The sequence below is a fragment of the Microcaecilia unicolor genome, chromosome 9, assembly GCF_901765095.1.
Source record: "Microcaecilia unicolor chromosome 9, aMicUni1.1, whole genome shotgun sequence".
NCBI lineage: Eukaryota > Metazoa > Chordata > Amphibia > Gymnophiona > Siphonopidae > Microcaecilia > Microcaecilia unicolor.
In genome coordinates, this window is record NC_044039.1 from 15166220 (window position 1) to 15191144 (window position 24925).

Genomic DNA, 24925 nt, shown 5'->3' on the forward strand with positions numbered 1-24925 from the left:
CCCTGAAGACTAGACCAGTTTGCATAGAGGGGACCTGGGTTGTGCAGCTTTTTCTAGCCATAAAAGAGGCTGGTCTGTTTTCAGCCTTATTTATGAAGCAGTGTAAGTCTAACCCAGTTCAAGGGCAAACTATTACAATGTGTCTCAAAAACTTTGTATTTATTACTTTTTTTTTTAGTATATTTTGGTCCAAAACAAATTTTAGGCCTATTTCAAATAAGAATTTACTGTTCATTTGAAACTGCCTTAATTTGAGACTGTGCCATGTTCCCCCCCCCCCCCCCCCCCCCCCCTTAGAAGCTGCTTTCTAGCAAAATCACAATTAAGCAATTATTTAAATTTATAGGTCATTTATCTTTGACAGCAAGGCTCCAGGTAGTGTAGAACAAGATAGCAGTAAATGATCTTGCATTGTACGTGTGAAAGCCCTTTTGTCTGTAGATGTCCAGTAGGAATTGAGGCATACAGGTTGGAACATTTGCAATTTATTTTATTTTTATTTTTGTTACATTTGTACCCCGCGCTTTCCCACTCATGGCAGGCTCAATGCGGCTTACATGGGGCAATGGAGGGTTAAGTGACTTGCCCAGAGTCACAAGGAGCTGCCTGTGCCTGAAGTGGGAATCGAACTCAGTTCCTCAGGACCAAAGTCCACCACCCTAACCACTAGGCCACTCCTCCACTGTTGCTACTATTGGAGATTCTACATGGAATGTTGCTATTCCACTGTAGCAACATTCCATGTAGAAGTCGGTCCTTGCAGATCACCAATGTGGCCGCGTAGGCTTCTGCTTCTGTGAGTCTGACGTCCTGCACGTACATGCAGGACGTCAGATTCACAGAAACAGAAGCCTGCGCAGCCTTCTACATGGAATGTTGCTAGTGGAATAGCAACATTCCATGTAGAATCTCCAATGGTAGCAACATTCCATGTAGAATCTCCAATAGTATCTATTTTATTTTTGTTACATTTGTACCCCACACTTTCCCACTCATGGCAGGCTCAATGCGGCTTACATGGGGCAATGGAGGGTTAAGTGACTTGCCCAGAGTCACAAGGAGCTGCCTGTGCCTGAAGTGGGAATCGAACTCAGTTCCTCAGGTCCCCAGGACCAAAGTCCACCACCCTAACCACTAGGCCACTCCTCCACTCCTCCCAGTATTTTACAAAAGTCTCTGTCAAATGTGGAGTCTTTTATTTATTTATTTTGTTACATTTGTATCCCACATTTTCCCACCTATTTGCAGGTTCAATGTGGCTTATATAGTGCCTTTGAGGCGATCGCCAATTCCGGTATCAACAAAATACAGAGTGATGTCGTAGTAGGGTAAAGTTCATGTGTGACAAACACATTGGGGGATCGTAAGGAGAAAGAAGAGTTTAGTTATGTCCAGTATGGTTTTGGCTTCGTTGTGTTTTATAAAATCCACATAAGGATGCTGGCAAATATACGTTCGTTGGCATGTACAGCAGGAGTATCGATTTCAAGAGCCTACACAATCCAAGAGCAGTATCACTCAGCATCTTCCACCTATGCTTGCTGGTGTTCATCCATGTAATTACCAATTTTTGCTACTTCTCCGTGTAAAGAACATGCCATATGCAGGGGACTTCTACAAATGGTGCTTAAAACTGCATGGGCAAATTTGGGCAGAAAAAGGGACTTTTTATCTAGACCTGTTTCAAACATGGCCAGGGTACAAAAAGGTGCTCTTATTGATTAGCTAACCACTGGAGGAAGAAAAACATGATTCTGCCATCTCCCAGTGGTTAATGACCCTCTCCCACCTCCCCTAAGAACTGAAAGTGACAGTGGATACCAGGATCCATGACAGCTTCAGGCATTATGGAAATTCCTAATAGAGCAGGGTAGTTAGTGGGGGTTCCCCAGGGCTCTGTGCTGGGACCTCTGCTTTTTAACATATTTATAAATGACCTAGAGATGGGAGTAACTAGTGAGGTAATTAAATTTGCTGATGACACAAAGTTATTCAAAATCGTTAAATCGTAGGAGGATTGTGAAAAATTACAAGAGGACCTTACGAGACTGAGAGACTGGGCGTTTAAATGGCAGATGACATTTAATGTGAGCAAGTGCAAAGCGATGCATGTGGGAAAGAGGAACCCGAATTATAGCTACGTCATGCAAGGTTCCACGTTAGGGGTCACAGACCAAGAAAGGGATCTAGGTGTCGACGTTGATGATATGCTGAAACCTTCTGCTCAGTGTGCTGCTGCGGCTAAGAAAGCAAATAGAATGTTAGGTATTATTACGAAAGGAATGGAAAACAAAAATGAGGACGTTATAATGCCTTTGTATTGCTCCATGGTGCGATCGCACCTCGAATATTGTGTTCAATTCTGGTCGCTGCATTTCAAAAAAGATATAGTGGAATTAGAAAAGGTGCAGAGAAGGGAAAGAAAATGATATAGGGGATGGGACGACTTCCCTATGAGGAAAGGCTAAAACGGCTAGGGCTCTTCAGCTTGGAGAAAAGGCGGCTGAGGGGAGATATGATAGAGGTCTATAAAATAATGAGTGGAGTTGAACGGGTGATGTGAAGCGTCTGTTCATGCTTTCCAAAAATACTAGGACTAGGGGGCATGCGATGAAGCTACAATGTAGTAAATTTAAAATGAATTGGAGAAACTTTTTCTTCACTCAACATGTAATTAAACTCTGGAATTCATTGCCAGAAAATGTGGTAAAGGCGGTTAGCTTAACGGAGTTTTAAAAAGGTTTAGACGGCTTCCTAAAGGAAAAGTCCATAGACCATTATTAAATGGACTTGGGGGAAAATCCACTATTTCTGGGATAAGCAATATAAAATGTTTTGTACATTTTTGGGATCTTGCCGGGTATTTGTGACCTGGATTGGCCACTGTTGGAAACAGGATGCTGGGCTCGATGGACATTTGGTCTTCCCAGTATGGCAATACTTATGTACTTATGAGAAGTAGCCTAGTGGTCAGTGCAGTAGATTTTGAAAAATGGAACCCAGGTAAAAGTCCCACTTTAACTCTTATTTCTGTACAAATATGTGAGCCCTCTTGGAACATAGAAAAACCTAGTGTACCTGGATTTATCAGTCACCTCCAAGCAGTGGTGTGCTGGAGCCGGCTCGCACCGGCTCGCAAGAGCCGCTTGTTAAATTTTGACAGCTCTTGCGAGCCGGTTGTTGTTGGGGGCGAGCCGGCTCCATTGTGGGAGGTAATCATCAGGAGGGCGCCATCACAGGCCATGCTTACCTCCCCTGCCGCTCCGAAGCATATCCAACCATGTCCTTCGCTCCCACCCTCCCCTCCCGCTCCCCTCCGTCTTTTTTTAATTACCTCCGTCGAAGCCCTGCTGCGTGCTGGCAGTCTCTAGGCTTCCCCTGCTTGCTTCGTGCCTTAGTCCCGCCTTCATTCTGACATCATTTCCTTTTTTCGCGAAGGCAGGACTAAGGCACGAACATCATCCGAAGCAAGCAGGGGAAGCCCGGAGATGGCCAGCACGCAGCAGGGCTTTAAATGGCGCGCGCTTCGACGGAGGTAATTAAAAAAAGACGGAGGGGAGCAGGAGGGGAGGGTGGGAGCAAAGGACATCTTTGGACATGCTTCGGAGCGGCAGGGGAGGGAGGAGAATCGCTGGATGGGTAGAGGGGGGCAGGGGAGAGACCTGCTGGGCAAGGGTGGGTAAAAGGGGGCAGGGGAGAGACTTGCTGAGCATGGGTAGGTAGAGGGGGGCAGGGGAGAGGCTTGCTGAGCATGGGTGGGTAGAGGGGGGCAGTGGAGAGACTTGCTGGGCATGGGTGGGTAGAGGGGGGCAGGGGAGAGACCTGCTGAGCATGGGTGGGTAGAGAAGAGAATTGCTGGGTATGGATGGATAGAGAGGGGCAGGGGAGAGAGGAGAGTTTCAGGACATGGATGGAGGGAAGAGCAAGAGAAATTCTGGACATGGATGGAGGGGAGGGAAGGGAGAGAGAAGAAATGCTGGACATGGAGGGAAGATAGAGGAAGGAGATTAGATGAGGGAAAAGGAAGTGAGGAGAGAAACTGCACATGGATGGAGAAAATAGGAAGAAGCTAGATCCACTGGACAGTCAAGTCTGCGGAGAACCAGAAATGAAGAAGAAAGGAGGAAAGAAAAGAAATAAATGGAAAGGAAGCCCTGGAAACGGAGTTAAGAGGACAGACAGCAGCAGAATCAGATACTGGGCCAGCATGATCAGAGAAACAAAGTCACCAGACAACATAGGTAGAAAAAAAATAATTTTATTTTCATTATAGTGTTTGGAATATGTCCACTTTGAGAATCAGGTGCTGAACGTTAAAAGTTTATATTTATTTACTTATTTATGGCATTTTATCCCATATTAAACATGAATTAGATTGGAACCTGGGATAATTTAATTTTTTTTTCCTGGAGAGAGTAATGTGTTGGCTGCCCCCCTCCCCCCCCCCTGGGGTATAGCCAGCTCTGCAATTTTTTTTTTTTGGGGGGGGGGGGCGCAGAGGTGGGTGGGGTGCGCAGTGGTGGACGGGTTGGGGGAGGCGCCGAGGTGGACCAGGGAGAGAGCCTGTTGTTAAAAATTTACCAGCACACCACTGCCTCCAAGCATGATGGCTATTGTAGTGATGTACTTTTAGGTATAAATAGGTTTTTATCTGGTTCCTGGAGGGCTCACAATAACATCTAAAGGGATTGAAGTGGGATTAGTACCTGGGTCCCGTGGTCTAAAGTCCACTGCACCGAACACTAGGCTGTCCCTCTGCTCTGCAGGGAAGTCTGTGAGGCCATTAATGTACAAATGATTCCAGACAGACAATTTTCGGCCCGCTTTTTTTTGGTGTTCATATTTTGGATGTTTTCCCGTGCCAGAACGTCCTTCTCATTTATTTTCGAACAGGAAATTCCAATGTTTTTCCTGTTCACCAATGGATGCGCGACGGATGTTTTTTTTTTTTTGAACGTTATGAGCAGAACGTTCAATTCTGACTTGGGTGTTCTTTCAAAAATGCTCCTCCACGGTTAGTAAATGGGCCCCTTTGGGTTTTTTTTTTTTTTTTAACCTGAAGTGTGTTGCAGTGTTTTGGTTAATAAGGCCCCGAGGTCTTATAACAGATGCAGGAAATTCACAATTTACCTTTGAGGTTATATACATGGAACGAGAGTAATTTTACGACAAGTACGCACGTTGTGCCTATTTTTCAACATATGCTTCTCGCTGCCTTTATAAAATTATCTCCCTGAAAGCTGGTCTACAAAGGCAGGATACAGGGGCGTAGCCAAGGGTGGGCCCAGGCCCACCCAGTAGCAGCACACCTATGGTGTGGCTGGCAGGGATTCCCAAGCCCCACCAGCCAAAAACTTCTATCAACTGCCCCTCCTGCATACCTTGTAAACAGCAGATCTTCGCCTGCAGCGAGCAGCAGCTGATACATACCTGCTCCCACAGCCTTATCTTTGATGTATTCCTGCCTATGCGGAAACAGGAAGTTGCATCAGAGGGAAGGCTAAAAGAAACATAGGGGAGGGGAGATGTTTGAGAGACCATATGGCATGCAGACGAGAGAGGGAGAAATCAAATCATGGAGAGGGTGGTGGATGCTTGGAATGCCCTCCCGCGGGAGGTGGTGGAGATGAAAACGGTTACGGAATTCAAACATGCGTGGGATAAACGTAAAGGAATCCTGTGCAGAAGGAAGGGATCCTCAGGAGCTTAGCCTAGAATGGGTGGCAGAGCTGGTGGTTGGGAGGCGGGGCTAGTGCTGGGCAGACTTATATGGTATGTGCCGGGGCTGGTGGTTGGGCGGCAGGGATAGTGCTGGGCAGACTTATATGGTCTGTGCCGGGGCTGGTGGTTGGGAGGCAGGGATAGTGCTGGGCAGACTTATATGGTCTGTGCCAGAGCTGGTGGTGGGAGGCGGGACTGGTAGTTGGGAGGCGGGGATAGTGCTGGGCAGACTTATAGGGTCTGTGCCAGAGCTGGTGGTTGGGAGGCGGGGATAGGGCTGGCCAGACTTATACGGTCTGTGCCAGAGCTGGTGGTTGGGAGGCGGGGTTGGTGGTTGGGAGGCAGGGATAGTGCTGGGCAGACTTATACGGTCTGTGCCAGAGCTGGTGGTTGGGAGGCGGGGATAGGGCTGGCCAGACTTATACGGTCTGTGCCAGAGCTGGTGGTTGGGAGGCGGGGTTGGTGGTTGGGAGGCAGGGATAGTGCTGGGCAGACTTATACGGTCTGTGCCAGAGCTGGTGGTTGGGAGGCGGGGATAGGGCTGGCCAGACTTATACGGTCTGTGCCAGAGCTGGTGGTTGGGAGGCGGGGTTGGTGGTTGGGAGGCGGGGATAGGGCTGGCCAGACTTATACGGTCTGTGCCAGAGTTGGTGGTGGGAGGCGGGATTGGTGGTTGGGAGGCGGGGATAGGGCTGGCCAGACTTATACGGTCTGTGCACCGAAGAGGACAGTACAAATAAAAAAGTAGCACATATGACTTTATCTTCTTGGGCAGACTGGATGGACCGTGCAGGTCTTTTTCTGCCGTCATCTACTATGTTACTATGTTGTAGGACAGGGTGGAGTTCTGCCCACCCATCTTGAGCCCGGGCCCACCCAAAATTGGGTGTCTGGCTACGCCCCTGGGCAGGAGCACCTGTGCATGTATATGCTGGTAAGCATCGTGCTTATGGATGTATTTTATAACACCTTTACCCCACCCATTTCCTTTGAACTCGTGTGTTTGCTATGTGAGTTTCATAAAGTGACTAAGGTATAAAAGATTGTTCCAACAGGCAGGCGTGATCTCCGACGTACCAAGGCAAAGAGGAAGTAGGCAGAATCAGCCAGATCGGTGTATCAGCGATATGCCTTGGACATATGTACCAGATGTTGTAAACATGACACGGCACTTGAGTCTGCTCTTCATCTCTTAAGAAAAGAGAGAGATGAGGCTCAGGCTTTCACTAACAATAGAAAATACTATATATTTTCCTCATGCTGAGTTACAAGTATCTCATGTATAATGATTCTATCTGGCTATTATTCTAATCTTTTGTACAGCTTTACAAAGGCCGTGGCAAACAGTCCCAACACTAAGACTTTTATCATTGGAAAAAAGATGGTCTGGCGTCTTGCTTATGGGCTTTTATCATTCACAAGCCAGCTGTAGCACAAAGGTCATAAAAAGACATGAATATAAATGAGCTAAAAAAACACATGGTCCAGAGGAAGGTATCTTTAAAAGATATCACCAAAACAGGGAAGATAGGGCATCCCGATAGCGAGGTTACAATAGAGACCGTAGTAGACCGGGTGTCTTTACATACAGAGCAGAAAGATTTTAAAGATCGCAAATTATCAGTGTCAACTGCTGAGCAAGTTGTAAATAGTCTGTATGCAAATGCCAAAAGCCTAAGAAATAAGATGGGAGAGAGAGAATATATTGTGCTAAATGAAAAGCTAGATATAATCAGCATTTCTGAGGCCTGGTAGAAGAAGATAATCAATGGACACTGTCATACCTTACTACTACTACTTACTACTAAACATTTCTAAAGCGCTACTAGGGTTACGCAGCGCTGTACAATTTAACACAGAAAGACAGTCCCTGCTCAAAGAGCTTACAATCTAAAGGGTACGTGAACAGTCAGTCTGATAGGGGCAGTCAAATTGGGGCAGTCTGGATTTCCTGAAAGAGTTAGGTGCCGAACGCAGCATTGAAGAGGTGGGCTTTAAGTAAAGACTTGAAGATGGGCAGGGAGGGGGCTTGGCGTAAGGGCTCGGGAAGGTTGTTCCAAGCATAGGGTGAGGCGAGGCAGAATGAGCGGAGCCTGGAGTACAGGGTACCAGGGTACAAATTATATCACAGTGACGGGGTGGATCGAATTGGTGGAGGAGCAGCATTATACGTTAAGGAGGGTCTTGAGTTGAATGGAATAAAAATTCTGCAGGGCCCAAACACATCTTGGAATCCCTACGGATAGAAATTCCATGTGTAAAGGGGAGAAGAATGGCGATAGGCCTGTACTATCGTACACCTGGCCAGGATGAACAGACAGATGCAGAAATGTTATTAGAAATTAGGGAGGCTAACAAACTGGGATGTGAGGAAGTCTATAGGATGTTATTATTATTATTTATTTCATTTGTATCCCACATTCCCCCACCTATTTGCAGGCTCAATGTGGCTTACATAGATTTGTCAACATTGTCATTTCAGGATATCAAATACAGTTAGTAATGTGCAGCGATTAAGGAAGAGAAGAAAGAAGGAAGAGATTGATTAGGGTAGTTATAGAAGGTGGGCGTTCATAATTGAGTGGGTTGGTGAGGTGACTTAGTGAGGTTGTAGGTTCTCATTGTAGGCCTTGTTGAAGAAGAATGTCTTCAGAGATTTTCGAAAGATAGTTGTTTCGTTGATTGCTTTCAAGTCGGTAGGTAATGCATTCCATAACTGTGTGCTCATGTTGACCTTTTCCATTAAAAATAGTATCTCAGAATCAGAACCTCCTTGAGCCCTATAGTCCCACCCAAAGAGGAACTGACCAGGAGGACAGCTGCCAAAAAGTATAAAAAGCAGGGATTTCGGTTAAAGAGGGCCAGAAGGAAGCAGTAATGCCCCACGGCATACAACTCCATCACCTATATATAAATTACGACGACTATAGTCGGGTAGGCCAAGTCCAACTTGGAACCTCATAGACTTTGTATTTTGACCCGCGTACTTGATAGAGACTGCACTGGTAATTGGAGAGCCAGGCCAGTAATAAGTAGAGAATGCTGTTGTACCGAGTGACGGGAACATATGCCGTGGCCCTGCAGGAGCAGGCCACCCGAAGATGTCGTCACATTGAAGGATTGTGCTTTGAGTTTGCTTTCTTCCTTCCTGTGAATTGAACAAGACGCCCTTGCCCAACACCTTGAACAAATATTATTTGCAACTGCTGTGTGGTCTGTCTTACCCACCCTTACTCACGGCACTACATTGGGTAGCGCAATAATAATGGGTGATTTCAATTGCCAATAATATTTCACTATCCTACCTATTATGCAACGTGTTTGAGGGACACGCTGGTAGATAACACAAGAAAGTGGAGAAAAAAAAAGACCTCAGGTCATTCGGCTACTCCTCGTTCTTAAAGGGCAAGCCTTTTGTGTAATGAGGAAGCCTTATCAGTCATAGGTCTTCAAAAAAACCTTCACATACTAAATTTCTCATAAACTTTACCATGAATCCCAACAAGCAGATGCATAGGAGACACAATTTACACATATATATTCAAGCTTGGCAAGAGTACTTATCTCAACACATGAATTCTTGAAAAGTCCAGCCTTATCCAAAGTGCTCTTGATATTCAAAAAGTCCCGACAGGGAAACCCTGTTTCGCTAAATAATATAGCTGCTTCAGGGGAATCTTTGAAAATAACAGCAATTCCAAGCCTTTAAAATATCTCCGTCTCCAAATCTTACTGGAACAGAAAATGGCGGACAGCTTCTTTTTACCCGCTGAATGTTTATATACTCAGCGTCTGACGTCATCTCACACTTATCCAATCAAACGGATCAATGATCAAAGAAACGCTTTCCACTCAATTGCAACATTTAAGCCCTTGGGTATGACAGTATGTAGATCAAATATCCAGCGTTGCTCCCTTTGTCTTATTGATTGTAGATCCTACTCATTCCGGATAATTACAGTGATTTCAATTGCCCCAATATTGACTGGGCAAATGTAACATCAGGGCATGCTAAGGAGGTGAAATTCCTCGATGAAATCAAGGACTGTTGATGGAGCAACTGATCCAGGAAATAAGAGGGAGAACAATTCTAGACCTAGGCCTTAGTGGAGTGCATGATCTCGTACAGGAGGTAACGGTGATGGGGCCACTTGATATCAGTGATCATAACATGATCAGATTTGATATAATCTCTGGAGTAAGTATACACAGGAAATCCAATATGTTAGCATTTAACTTTCAAAAAGGAGACTATGATAAAATAAGGAGAATGGTTTAAAAAAAAAAAAGCCACCTTAGAGAATCAGCTGCAAAGGACAAAAAAATTACATCAGGCGTGGATGGTATTCAAAAATACTATCCTTGAAGCCCAGACCAGATATATTCCATGTACTGAAGGAGGAAAGAAGGCCAAACGACAGCCGGTACATTTAAAAAGTGAGGTGAAGGAAGCTATTAGAGCGAAAAGAAAATCCTTCAGAAAATGGAAGGATGATCCAACTGAAAATATTAGGAAACAGCATAAGGAATGGCAAGTCAAATGCAAAGCACTGATAGGGCAAAGAGAGACTTTGAAAAGAAGATTGTGTGGGAGAAGTGGCGTAGGAAGGGGGGGGCGGGAGGGGCGGTCCGCCCCGGGTGCACGCGCTCGGGGGGTTCCCTGCTCCCTCTGCCCCAGAACAGGTTACTTCCTGTTCCGGGGCAGAGAGAGCAGGGAACCAGCTGGGCCGACGCAGCTCCGAGTGACATGCACTCGGGGCGGATCGCCCCCCCCCCCCCACAGGTAAGAATGCGCTCCGGGGGGGGGGGGGGGGGGTTGCGCAGCGGCTACCCGGCCTGGGTGCCATTAGCCCTCGCTAAGGCACTGTGTGGGAGGCAAAAACATATACTGTAGTAAAAACTTTAGGTATATTAGAAACAAGAAGCTGGTAAAAGAATGAATTGGCTTGCTAGATGACCAAGGGAAAAAAGGACGTTCAGGGAAGACAAGGCCATAGTGGCAGCAGCGTACCAAGGGCGGGGCGGTGGAGGCGGTCCGCCCCGGGTGCACGCTGCTGGAGGGGTGCAGAGAGCAGCCGCGTGCCTGTCAGCTCCGCTGGTTCCCTGCTCCCTCTGCCCCGGAACAGTTAATATGTGGTAAATTTAAAAACAAACAAGAGGAAATATTTCTTCACTCAATGTGTAATTATACTCTGGAATTCATAGTCAGAGAATGTGGTAAAAGCAGTTAGCTTAGCAGAGTTTAAAAAAAAGGTTTGGATAATTTCCTAAAAGAAAAAAAAGGTCCATTAGTCATTATTAAGATGGACTTGGGAAAATCCGCTGCTTATTTCTAGAATAAGCAGCATAAAATCTTGTCTTATTTTTCTGGGATCTTGCCAGGTGCTTGTGACCTGGATTGGCTGCTGTTGGAAAGAGGATACTGGGCTTCATGGTCAAGGTGAGAAGGGTTAAGGTAGATATAATGAACCTAACAGCTTGCACAGAGGCCCTCTGGGACCACTAATCAGAAAGCAAGTCAAACTATCACTTTAGGTTCTAAACACTCTTCATTAAAAACAAGATGATGAAGAAGACGATGGACTGTCTGCTGTCTACCTACCCTTGTGTTGTTTCTCTCAGCTTTCAGCTCTGAAATCTCCTCTTCCTTCTCCAGCAGCTGTTCTCTACATGCATTAAGCTCTTTTGTCAGTGCAGCAAACTCCTGCAAAACCATAAAAAATAGATAAAATCAACAATGGTCACAATTACAAATCGAAAGAAATAATTGTTTCTAAAAAGACCTCCTATAGAGAAAGCCCTGCTGTTTCAGGCCAAGATGCACTAACAAATCGTTAAAGCCCTTCCCTTACCGATTCCCTTAGCGAATCGATAAGGAACGGGCATGCATTAAGGCAAAGGAATGCAAATGAGCTGCTTGTTGTAGCTCACTTGCACTCTCTATTCCATCGGTAAACAGTTGGCCAGTCAACTGTTTACCGATGGACTAGACGATGGAATAGCCAAGCTGCCCCTCCCAGGCCTCCCCGCCATCCTCCGCACCCCATGGCCCTGCCCCCGCCGCCCCCCTGAGGTTGTCGCCGCCGCCACCGCTCCCCTTCTCCACCCTCCCCCCTCCGTCTGCCACTGGGCCGGGCCCTCACAGCGTCTTTCACCTCCGTGTGAAGGCGCTGCAGCAAGTAACAGATGATCGCTTCCCTTCGGACTTCCCTCCTTTCCTCTCTGGTGGGGGGGGGGGGGGGGAGTGAAGGATGTCCATAGGCACAGCTCTTATATATATATATATATATATATATATATATATATGATAAAGGGCGTCCATAAAGGATGTCCATAGGAAGGAAGGGGGGAGGAAAAAAAAAGCCAAGTACATGTCAGGGACGTCCTTGAAGGACGCCCATGTTAGACACTTTAGAAGGACGTCCCTGACGAGCACTTGGGACACGTAGCTTGTTCTTTTTTTTTTTTTTTTTAGATGGGTGTTCGGCACTTTCCCACTGGTCTCCATGGGTCCGTTCACTGCAGCCCCAGCCTAACGAGAGGTGCAGACCTCAAGTTAGGTTTTCGACGGTAAGGGGAAATCGGTAAACGTTAGTGCATCTCATTATAATAGCCTTGCAACTGTAGTGCAGCTCTTTTGGATCATTTGCATTCCGTTTTCGTTAGCTGCTACCGTAATAGGAAAATGGCCTTTAGTGCATGCCTGGGTTTACTAGCTCGTTAAGTTTAGTGCATCTGGCCCTTAGTTCAGACAACCTGCACATATGTGTATCTATGCTCCTTGTCTGTTAGCGTTGTGCACCAGTTAGCAAGTCTTACAATATTTGCAACTTTGCCAAAGACATGACATAGGATACGTCTGGCATTTTCCTATTAGGGATGGAGAACCAGAACATTTTCAGGTCACTTTCTGTGTCATTAAATGGAATGTTCATGTTGTTTATTTTCTATGGAACGAATATCGTCAAAAGCTCATGGTCCTTGCAAATAGTGTGCATTATATACACAGAGGGTGCACTCCCCTAAAAAGTGTACACTATCCCCCAGATTCTATATAAGTCACCTAAAGATAATGTGCAAATTTGTACACGCTGGGCAGATGCACATGCAAGTCAATGAGTCAACGAGGTGTTAATCAATAATTGGATTAATTGGCACCAATTTGCATTTGCGGACACATCAGCACCTAACTTTTCTAATGTGTAAGTGAAAAGGGGTGTGGCCATGGGAGGAGTATGGGTGGGTCCTTCTTTGAAGTTAGTCACAATGTTATAGAATGCTATAATTTGCATGTTTAACTTCCAAAAATTAGGCGCCAGCATATACACCAGGTTTTCGCAGGCGTAAACATCAGTGCCTAACGTTAGACACAGGACTCATCTCTAAGTGCTATTCCGGAGCAGGGGCGTAGCCAGACACCCAACTTTGGAGGGGCCTGGACTCAAGATGGGTGGGCAGAAGAACCCTGCCATGAGTGGGAAAGCGCGGGGTACAAAAATAACAAAAAAAAACCCCTCCCTGTCCCACAAGTGATTTGGCCTCTCCTTGTCTCACCTGCATGCCATCTGCTATTTACAAGGTATGCAGGAGGGACAGTTGTTGGGAGTTTTTAGCTGGTGGGGCTAGGGAATCAGCATAGATGTGCTGCTACTGGGTGGGCCTGGCCCACCCAGGCCCACCCTTGGCTACGCCACTGTTCCCGCCTCCAACCCGCCATCGCCATCTCCTACCTTTGCTGGTTGAGGGACCCCAACCCCCGCCAGCTGAGGTCCTCTTCTTCTGGTGCAAGGCTTCATTCAGTTTCTGAGTCCGACGTCCTGCACGTGGTGGTGGTGGTGGTGACAGCGGCGGCAGGGGGAGGGGGGTGCAGGACGTCAGACTCAGAAACTGAGCAAAGCCTTGCGCCGGAAGAAGAGGACCTCGGCTAGCGGGGGTTGGGGTCCCCCACCAGCAAAAGTAGGCGAGGGCGACAGCGAGTTGGCGGCGGGGTCAAGAGGGTCGTCAGCGGGGGGGGGGGTTAAAGTTGGTGGTGGCGGCAGTGGCAGGGGGGTTGGTGGCACCAGGGGGGCTAAAATGTGCCCCCTCACCTCGGGCTCTGGACCCCCTTCCCGCCGAAGTCTGGCTACGCCCCTGGTTGCCACAGGAGCCTGGCAGTAGGTTCCCATTCCCAGTGTGTGTCATTTTCGGGGCTACAAAAATATTTTCTATTTCTGTAGTGCCGGTGCTTACCCAGTGGTAATCGCTGACCGGTTACGACAAGGTTAGCACGGGAGTGCTCTCTCCCCACCCCCCACCCCCCAAACATGGCTGCATGGTAAGTGGTTCACTTACCGTACGGCCATTTCTTTTTAAGGGAAAAAAAGAAAAAAAAAAAAAAAAGACAGCCTTTTACCCATTGCGGTAAAAGGGGGCCTCAGCGAGCATCAAAAACACGCACTGACAAAGCACAGGCCCCCCCCCCCCCCCCCCCCCCCGTTTTTACTGCAGTTTAGTCAAATGGCCCCTAAATTAGTCAACACATTATGAAATTCAGGAAGATCTCCTAAATTGCTTTCTTAGCCTTAGCTACTTGGATGGAAACCCCAAAGACTGTCTTAATTAAATGCCACTGTTTCAAAAAAACCATCCGAGGCTTAGAACTGCACTGGAGTGACTCACTGTTGAAGACCTCTTCGGAAACATCTTGTATATATTGTAATTCTTGCTTGCAAACAATTATATTATAATAAGGCTTGGTAGCAGTAGTAATTGTATTTCACCTTTAATAGTTCTGATGGTGGCTGTAGCATTGCCCAAGGTAATCTTGAGTAAGTCTATATATAGCGTGAACACAAGTCCTGTAGCTACAGTCAATATTGGGGGAAGGGAATTTCCTCCCCAAAAATATCATATTCACAAATCTACTGCTATTTCAGCTGCTTTTTTCGCAGATTATTTCCAGAAAAGATCAAACACATTAAAACATAAGGAAAATAGATTAAGGGTAATTACATAGTAACATAGTAGATGACGGCAGAAAAAGACCTGCATGGTCCATCCAGTCTGCCCAAGAAGATAAATTCATATGTGCTACTTTTTTTTATTTGTACTGTCCTCTTCAGTGCACAGACCGTATAAGTCTGGCCAGCCCTATCCCCGCCTCCCAACCACCAGCTCTGGCACAGACCCTATAAGTCTGCCCAGCACTATCCCTGCCACCCACCACCGGCTCTGGCACAGACCGTATAAGTCTGCCCAGCACTATCCCCGCCTCCCAACCACCAACCCTGCCTCCCAACCACCAGCTCTGGCACAGACCGTATAAGTCTGCCCAGCACTATCCCTGCCACCCACCACCGGCTCTGGCACAGACCGTATAAGTCTGGCCAGCCCTATCCCCGCCTCCCAACCACCAGCTCTGGCACAGACCGTATAAGTCTGCCCAGCACTATCCCTGCCACCCACCACCGGCTCTGGCACAGACCGTATAAGTCTGCCCAGCACTATCCCCGCCTCCCAACCACCAGCTCTGGCACAGACCGTATAAGTCTGCCCAGCACTATCCCTTTACCCTTGTAATTAGTATCCTACCTAGTCACCTTACCATACTTCGTTTATTTACCGGATTGGCGATTGCCTTTACGGACTGATGTTAGCCACATTGAGTGGGAAAATGTGAGGTATAAATGTTATAAATAAATAAAAATAAAGTAGATCTACTGCCTTCCTGTGGTACAACCAAAGCAGTTTACGTATTACGTACAGGTAGTTAGATTAACAAAACAAAAATTGATTCGTCCATGTGGCACTGTGTAATTCTTCATAAAATGATTTCAGGAATAATAATCTGACAGTCGATTCCATCTCGTTTTCCTGAAGGCTTAAGCCATCTGTTTATTGTTTAAACCCCAGCTGATAAAATGAATGGACAGGATCACCTGCCACGGGCAGGTCACAGTAAGGGTTTATGTGTAAAACAGACCACTTGCAGAATTTATGGCTCTCAGGTTTTCTGCTGGCAGCACAAACTGAGAGCAAGTCATTTTTCCATGGTATTAGTTGGCACAATGCAGGAGACGTGTCTAACAAGATGCAGTCTGTTAATTAAAAATGTTTACTGATATACCCTTTGAGCCAAAGGTAGGACCTGCTATGATCAGCATATACAGAAAACAGACCTTGCATAAAGGCTGTATGCCTATATAAATACTACTACTACTTAACATTTCTATAGCGCTACTAGGGTTACGCAGTGCTGTACAGTTTAAACAAAGAAGGACAGTCCCTGCTCAAAGGAGCTTACAATCTAAAGGACAAAATGTCAAGTTGGGGTAGTCTAGGTTTCCTCAATGGAGGTGTAATGGTTATGTGCCAAAGGCGACATCAAAGAGGTGGGCTTTGAGTAAGGATTTGAAGATGGGCAGGGAGGGGGCTTGACGTATGGGCTCAGGGAGTTTATTCCAAGCATAGGGTGAGGCGAGGCAGAAAGGGCAGAGCTTGGAGTTGGCAGTGTGGAGAACGGTATATACACACTCATACACATACATACACACACACACACACACACACACACAGTAAGGAGGTTGAGGGGTCTAAGCAGTTCAGGAGGAGGTATGGGGCCAGACTACATTTCCCACAAGGCCCTGAGAGAAGGGATCGGGGGGAGGGGGGGGTAGGTCCCAAAACCCAGTATGGCCCCCACGTGGAAGGGAGGGGGAAAAGGACTGGAAAGAGCAGCTGCTATGGCAGACGAGGGCCAGAAGGGGGAGCAGGGATGACAAAGCTCAATTCCCTTGGGTTAGAAATCAGTACAAGATTCCTTCCACCAGGGAGGGGGAGGAGGTCTCCAACCAACAGCCTAGCAGAGAAGCAGAGTTAATGGAGTGTTTGGAGGAAGGAGAGTCTGGAGGGACCAGCACACCAGGTTTGGAGGAGCCGGTTGACATGGACTGTAATTGTACTCTGGGGCAGAGTTGCAGGGACTGAAGGCAGTGGGTGGTGACAGGAGTCAATTAGCTGTGTTGTGGGCGGTGTACTGTCATTCTGCAACCACCCAAGCGGGAAGACTTTTAAAACTGAAACCCAGGCTGTTGAACTGGGGGGAGAACTTGGATTTAAAGGGAAGTTTTTTTCTGGTTGCTTTGTTTTGGAAACTGAATGGGACTTTAACCCCTTGAACTGAGATTTTGTGGAGGAGGGGAAATAAACTGTTTGGAACTAAAAGCTGTGTTGTCTGGAAGGACTTTGTTTGTGGACTGCTGAAGGGAGCCTACCACCCCCCTGAAGGTTTGCTACCGGGACACACGGACACACACACACGCTCTCGGTCTAATGTGGGGTAAAGCACACAGTGTTTCTTCACCCAACGCATAATTAAACTTTGGAATTCGTTGCCGGAGAACGTGGTGAAGGCGGTTAGCTTGGCAGAGTTTAAAAAGGGGTTAGACGGTTTCCTAAAGGACAAAGTCCATAAACCGCTACTAAATGGACTTGGGAAAAATCCACAATTCCAGAATAACATGTATAGAATGTTTGTATGTTTGGGAAACTCACCAGGTGCCCTTGGCCTGGATTGGCCGCTGTCGTGGACAGGATGCTGGGCTCGGTGGACCCTTGGTCTTTTCCCAGTGCGGCATTACTTATGCACTTATGTACTGTTGTGCAGCACAGTGTATGTGCAAAACTCTTAGGCACATTATTGTAATATCGAAAGCACATCACGGACAAATGAACAGCAAGTATGACCGTACATCCCCAGACCAAGACAGCAGTTATAGCATTAGGGAAGCTGTGATGCCAAGACCGGAGCCATTAGAACAGGTTTCAAATAAACGGCCTAAGAAAATGATAATGTGTGAATAGAAGGAAGTGTATATTGCAGGAGAAGAAAGAGTGAATCCTTTCAACAGTTTGCAATATATTGGACATGTCATCTCTGTGCTGCTTGGCAAGTAGAATATTTCATTTTGCATCTCTCTCTCTTTATGGGGTCATTTTACTAAGCTGCGGTAAAATGTGGCCTGCGGTAGTGTAGGCACGTGCTTTATCTGCGCGCCGGGCCAGTTTTTACCGCGTCTGCAAAAAACGACTTTTTTTTTTAATGGGACAGGAAAACGGCATGCGGTAAAACAAACCAGCATGTGCCTAAAACTGGCCTTAGCCCATAATGCCACCCACTGATCTAGCGGTAAGGGTTCAGGTGCTACATGAGCGGTGATCAGTCGGCGCGCGCCACGTGCCAATTACCACTGGAAACGCCGCACGTGGGAGGAAATAAATAAAATAAATCATCCAGGCAGTATGTGCACACGCCAAATCTGAAATTATTTATTTTATTTATTTATTGCACTTGTATCCCACATTTTTCCACCTATTTGCAGGCTCAATGTGGCTTACAGAGACCTGTTATGGCGTCGCCATACAGGGTACATGATACAACTGGAGTTACGATGAGATCAAGGGATGACAAGAAGAATTATTCAAGTGATAAAAGAAAGACATTCAGAGTGAGGGCGGAGTGGAGGAGTGTTATAGTTAGGTTATGTGTTCTCGTGGTAGGCCTTGTTGAAGAGATAGGTTTTTAGTGATTTGCGAAAGATAGCTATTTTGTTAATTGTTTTCAAGTTAGTTGGCAGTGCATTCCACAGCTGTGTGCTCAAGTATGAGAAGCTGGTCGCATGTGTTAGTTTGTATTTTAATCAGAGTATGTTTTCTAGCAAAAAAGGTGCTGGTACTCAAATGCCAGGCTACTCTTTAGGGGTGGGGTGGTCACTGAGGGACCCATCCCACAATGCCCAGGCCCCCTGCAACCAGTCATACAATCTACGACAAGGCAGAATTGGTGTGTAGAGCCTGAGCTCTTTCATTAAAACTCGGGGTCCATGGGTCAATTTTAGCAGACAATGGAAAAGGTGCCGGTACTCAGTACCCCCAAGTACCCCCTCAAAAAAAGCCCTGATTTTAATCCTTTACAGCTGGGGAAGTGTAGGTTAAGAAAAGTTCGGGAAGATCTTTTTGCATGTCTGGGTGGTAGGTCAATGAGGTCCATCATGTACGTCGGGGCATCTCCGTAAATGATTTTATGAACAATCGTGCAGATCTTGAACGTGGTACGTTCTTTAAGTGGTAGCCAGTGTAGTTTGTTTCTTAGTGGTTTTGCACGTTCATATTTTGTTTTTCCAAAAATGAGTCTAGCTGCGGTATTCTGGGCTGTTTGGAGTATTGGGGGGGGGGGTCACGGTAGCCTGGTGGTAGTCTCGTTTTGGCACACACTGCATTTGCTTAGCTCCTACGACAGCTGCATTTTATCTTACCAAATGCTTACCAAGAATTACAGAACTCAATTCAATTCAAAGTTGGTCTTATATACTGTTAAAATCCCCAGAAGGGTTCGATGCGGTTTACAAACAGGTGAGAGAACCCATTCAGGGTCAGACTTTAGGGTCGGAGAGAGTAGGGGTGAGGTAGATAAACAGTGGGACTAGGTTAAATAGGTAGGGAAAGGAAGGGCTAGGAAGTTGATGTGGGGATACATCAATGGTGTTGTGGGGGGGGGGGGTGATCAGGGAGGAGTTTTGGGGAAAAGAACTAAGGCTGCTTTGTCTAGAAAAATCAGTTCTGGATCATGAACGATGAAGAAAGGGGAAAAACCCTATTTCTAGGATATCAGGGTTGGCGCAAGATGATTAGGTCATGTCTTAGTCAAAGCAATGGAAGTAAAACCCGGCTGGCTCAATCCGTCCTCCTTTTGCTGGAGCCATATGGTAACCCTAGTGTACTATCTTGGAGGAGAGGGGTTGTAGGGAATGGTGCGCTGGATTTTCTTGGAAGAGGGGGCTGTAGGGAAGGGAGAGGTGTGCTGAACTTTCAGGGATGAGAGGTGTGCTGGAGTGAGAGGAGGGGGCTGCAGGGAAAGGGTGCTGCAAAAAATTGCTCAGACATTAAGGGTGCCGTGAACTGAAAAGGTTTGATAACCACTGCACTGGAGGGCAATTTTGCCTTAATCTGCATGTACAATTGATTTTGTGCTCACTACAATTTTTAAGGTGCCCAAACAAGTTGAATGCACTCTAATGAATGCGCATCTCAAATTTTACAACAGTGATGCAGAGCAGCACAAAAGATGGCAAGGGGTTGTAGAGAGGTAGGATGCTGCTGCACAGGGTGGAAAACAGAGAGAGGGACCCAGGAGAGAGCATGAATGAAAGTGGAGACAGAGAGGGGGCTGCTGTGTCACCACCACCAAGAAAGGAAGTAGGTGCTGAAGTAGCAGGGCCGGTGTGAAGGGATGGACAAACAGGGCAATTGCCCTCGGCCCCCGTGTTACAGGGAGCTCCAAACGTGCCTGAAGTTGAAAGAGGGTCAGCCTACGAGCAAGCTTTGCGGCCCCCTGTGAAGCAGCTGCTGAGTGGTATGTACAGGGAGAGAGTGCACAGAGCTGAGGGTTGGGGAGGAGGTCTCCAACCAACAGCCTAGCAGAGAAGCAGAGTTAATGGAGTGTTTGGAGGAAGGAGAGTCTGGAGGGACCGGCACACCAGGTTTGGAGCACATTTCCCATAAGTCCAACACACCTCTGCCTTCCCCAAATCCAGCATCGCTCGCTACCTTCCTTCCCACAGGTCCAGGATTGCTGCCGCTTCCTTCTCCTTCCTCCGCCGCAGTGCTTGTAGCTTACGTTTTCGGGCCATCCGTGATTCACACAGGCACTCCGGAGTCTTCTCTTTGCCATGTCCAGCCCTCTCTGATGCAACTTCCACACAGGACATTCCTGGCGGTAACCAGCAGTATGCCCACATTGGAGCACACTGCATGGTTACCGCATGGGTAGTGCATGTGCCCTTACCACTAGGTTAATGGTTGGCAGTAAAGGCTGAGAACATCAATAGAGGCATGCTAGTTTTAATATTAGCTCAGCGTCATTTCCCGTAATATTAAAAAATTGCCTTTTTCCAAGCCACGGTAAAAAAACGGCCCAGCGCGCACCTAAAAGACACACTAACACTACTGCAGGCCACTTTTTACAGCGGCTTTGTAAATGGACCCCTATGCTCATAAATTTAGGCTGCCATTCATTTGCCTAGAAATATGAGCCTAATTTATGAGGCTAGAAATCAAAATCAGCGTTAAGCTCTTAACTTCTTTTTCCCCACCCTAAATCCGCCCCTGTTGCCACCCATTTTTTAAGCTCCTAAATTTGAGAGTGTATGAAACCAGTGGCATAGCTACATGGGGCCAGGGGGGCCTGGGCCCCTGTAGATTTGGCCCTGGACCCCCCTGCCGACGACCCTCTCGACCCCCCCTCCTGCCGCCAACCCGCCGTCACCTGCGTTTGCTGCGAGTCTGACGTCCTGCACATACAACGTGCAGGACGTCAGAAACAGAAGGAAGCCTTTTGTGAGAAGAAGAGGACCTCGGCTGGCGGAGGTTGGGGTCCCCCGCCAGCCAAGGTAGGCGATGGCGGGTTGGCGGCGGGAGGGGGGGGGTCGAGAGGGTCATCAGCTGGGGGGCCAAAGTTGGTGGTGGCGTCGGCAATGGCGGGGGAGAGGGTTGGCGGTGCCTGGGCTATGTGGGTGTCGGCAATGGCGGGGGGGGGTCAGCGGCGGCGCCGGGGGTGGCTAAAATGTGCCCCCTCACCTCGGGCTCTGGACCCCCCTCCCGTCGAAGTCTGGCTACGCCCCTGTATAATGAAACTGAGTAAAAATCTATGCACTCAGCCTAGTAAATTTTCAAAGAGGCCAATTTATGAGCATAAAACTCCACATTTATTTCCTTTAGGTTTGCAAGTCTGACCTGGGTTCATATGTGGGCGTGGCCTGCTTCACCACTGGTGTCTTACGGAGCACAGTAGATTTGTGATATTTTGTGTTATCTATCTTTCGTGTTACACTAGAGTGTAGTTTCATTTTTTTTTACTTTGATTAAAATCTCCGCTTTGATGGTCGGACCCTAAGCGGACAACTCAATGAAACCTTGAACCTTGACCTTGATAAATGCTTTGAATATTGGACCCTGTGCCTTTTTTTTTGGCTTTATCCAATCTCTTGAGTAAGCTCTACCACGCAAGAAAGGATGCCGATTTCAGATTATCTGGGATAAATATTCATGGCAGCTAAAAACTTTTTAGAACAAACTAAGCCAGCTGTGAAAGTCATTTTTCGCTTTTTGCCATTTTTATCTATTTGCATAATGAGTCTCAGAAGTAATGCCGATTGCTAAAATATAAAAATGCTTCTTTGTGATCTGTAGATGGCATTTGCTTCCAAATAGGAAAACTGGTTTACACAAGATAATGAAGCCACAATAATTATATTTCATCCCAAAACAGAAAACTGGTTATGTTTACCTATTGAGCAACGTCTTAAATATTAAGGATGTTTTTTTTTATATAGCTCTGATAATATGAACACAGATTTATCACAATAAAGATAGAAACAATGATTACATTAAATTATACATGGGAAGCAAGTAGAGTTTTTCCACTGTCTCCAAACTATGAACTTGGAGGAGAAATAAAATGAAGCATACAGAAGACAGGTAGAAGGAAAAGGCGCTCGGGGCCCCTTTTATGAAGCTGTGGCAAAAGGAGGCCTGCGTTGGTGTCGGCATGTGTTTCTGACACGCGCCGAAGCCCCCTTTTACCGCAGTGGATAAAAGGCAAGTCCTTGGGTTTTTTTTTCCAGGAAATAGCCGTGAGGCAAGTGAAGCACTAGCTGCACTGACATTGGCAGGGTGGGAGCACTTACCGCCACCCATTGAGGGTAAGGGCTCCCATGCTAACCCGGCGGTAACCGGGCAGTACGCAGCACTTCCCGATTACCGCCAAGTCCAAACCGGCACTACAAAAATAAAAATAGTTTTGTAGCGCTGGATAGGATTTTTTTTTTATTTTTATTTGTTGCATTTGTACCCCACATTTTGCCACCTATTTGCAGGCTCAATGTGGCTTACATAGTACCGTCAAAGGCGTTTACCCAGTCGGTGGATAACAAATACAAAGTTGTATAGTGATCGTATGAGGTATAAGTGGAGGGTCGGAATGGATGAAGATTGCGTGTTGTCCTGTTCGATCATAGTCATGCTGTGTTGGTAGGTGAAGAGGGTTACGTGGGGTCGTTGGGGTAGGCCTTTTTGAAGAGGATGGTTTTTAGTGATTTCCTGAAGTTCTGGTGGTCATGGATTGTTTTCAGGGCTTTTGGGAGGCCATTCCATAGTTGTGCGCTTATGTAGGAGAAGCCGGATGCGTAAGTTGTTTTGTATTTCAGTCCTTTGCTATTTGGGTCATGTAGGTTTAAGTACGATCTTGATAGTCTGACTTTGTTTCTTATTGGTAGATCAATAACGTCTGTCATGTATCCTGGGACAATGCCGTATATGATTTTGTGGACTAAGGCGCAGATTTTGAAGATGATCCGTTCTTTGATTGGCAGCCAATGCAACTTTTCTCGAAGAGGTTTAGCACTTTCGAAGCGTGTTTTGCTGAATATCAGCCTGGCTGCTGTATTTTGGGCGGTCTGGGTTTTTTTAATGAGTTGTTCTTTGCAGCCCGCGTAGATTCCGTTGCAGTAGTCTGCATGGCTTAGAACCATGCATACTGGGGGTGGAAAAGTGCGGTAGACCGGCGGTACTTCCCTTTTAGCGAGCAGTAAGCCCGCATTGGGCTTGCTGCCGCTTTATAAAAGGACCCCTCAAAGCCCCAGTCTCTTTCTACCCTTTCCTGGATGATCAGGGTTAGGTTACGATGGTCTCATGGCACCTGCGAGTGTTTCTTGCAATCGATAGTGTGCCTTCAGTTTATCAGGGCACCTTAAAAATAAATTCTAGGGGTCCTTTTACTAAAGCTGCAGTAAAAATAGGTCTTAGTTCACCCTTGTGCAGGTCTTTCCCATGTATTTTTTTGTTACATTTGTACCCTGCGCTTTCCCACTCAATGCGGCTTACATGGGGCAATGGAGGGTTAAGTGACTTGCCCAGAGTCACAAGGAGCTGCCTGTGCCTGAAGTGGGAATCGAACTCAGTTCCTCAGTTCCCCAGGACCAAAGTCCACCACTCTAACCACTAGGCCGCTCCTCCATGCACCAAAGACTTTTATTTTAGTGTATAAATCCTGATTACATTGATGGCCATGTGCCAATTAGCATGCAGCCATTTTTAAATTACCACAGCAGTACAACCTACTGCGTTATCCACATGCTATCCTCTTAGTGCTCTCTGCCCCTAACACCCCCTCAAAAAAACAAGAAAATGTTTTGTGTGCAGTTACCTCTGGATTCTATTTAGTGTGCCTAGAGTTGCGAGCAGTCCTGCGTGTAAATCTAGGTGTATTCTATAACTACGCCCGTAGGTTGTTTTAACAAGCTGTTAAGCGTTGTTAACAGCTCTTAACAAACATTTACAAGCACTAATTGCTAAGCGTATTCTGTAATGTACTGCGCCTAAATTCTAACACGCGCAGGCAAAAAGGGGCATGGTTAGGGGCAGCGCGATGACATCCCCCCCCTCGGCGCATCGACACCCCCCCCCCCCCCCCCCGACCAGCTCCCGCACCCTTCCTTTAAAAAAAATATCAGAATCCCAGGCGAGGCGCAGCGCCTCGCGCTTGCCCTGCACGTAAAAAAAATGTGGACCGTCGGGCCTTCTCTCGCTCTGTCTGTCCTGCCCTTGCGGAAATAGGAAGTTGCGGCAGCGGAGGGCGGGACAGATAGAGCGAGGGAAGGCCCGACGGTCCACATTTCTTTTACGTGCAGGGCAGGCGCGAGGCGCTGCACCTGGGATTCCGATATTCTTTTTAAAGGTAGTGTGCGGGAGCTGGTCGGGGGGGGGGGGGGGTGTCGATGCACCGAGGGGGGGAGCTGGCAGGGAGCACCCCCCCCCCACGCCCCCCCTTGCTACGCCACTGCTCTTAGTGCACAATTCCATAAAGTGGAGGAGTGGCTTAGTGGTTTGAACACCCAGGGGTCTTGACATCCAGAGGTGGCCGGTTCAAATCCCGCTGCTGCTCCTTGTGATCTTGGGCAAGTCACTTAATCCTCCATTGCCTCAGGTACAAACTTAGATTGTGAGCCCTCCTGAGACAGAGAAATATCCAGAGTACCTGAATGCAACTCACCTTGAGCTACTACTGAAAAAGGTGTGAGCAAAATCTAAATAAATAAGATTCTGGAATCTTAAAGAGTGACAAGATTCCATGCAGAATCTCAAAGAGTAGCAACATTCCATGTAGAACCCC

At 47.0% G+C, this 24925-nt stretch overlaps 1 protein-coding gene across 1 annotated transcript in view; it reads right to left on the reverse strand.

Annotated features, from left to right (window-relative positions):
• PPFIA2 (PTPRF interacting protein alpha 2) overlaps positions 1 to 24925 on the reverse strand; it is a 342348-nt gene that overhangs the window by 157192 nt on the left and 160231 nt on the right. Inside the window, 1 exon segment of the mRNA XM_030214146.1 lies at positions 11324 to 11425. Coding sequence (XP_030070006.1) covers positions 11324 to 11425 — 102 coding nt within the window.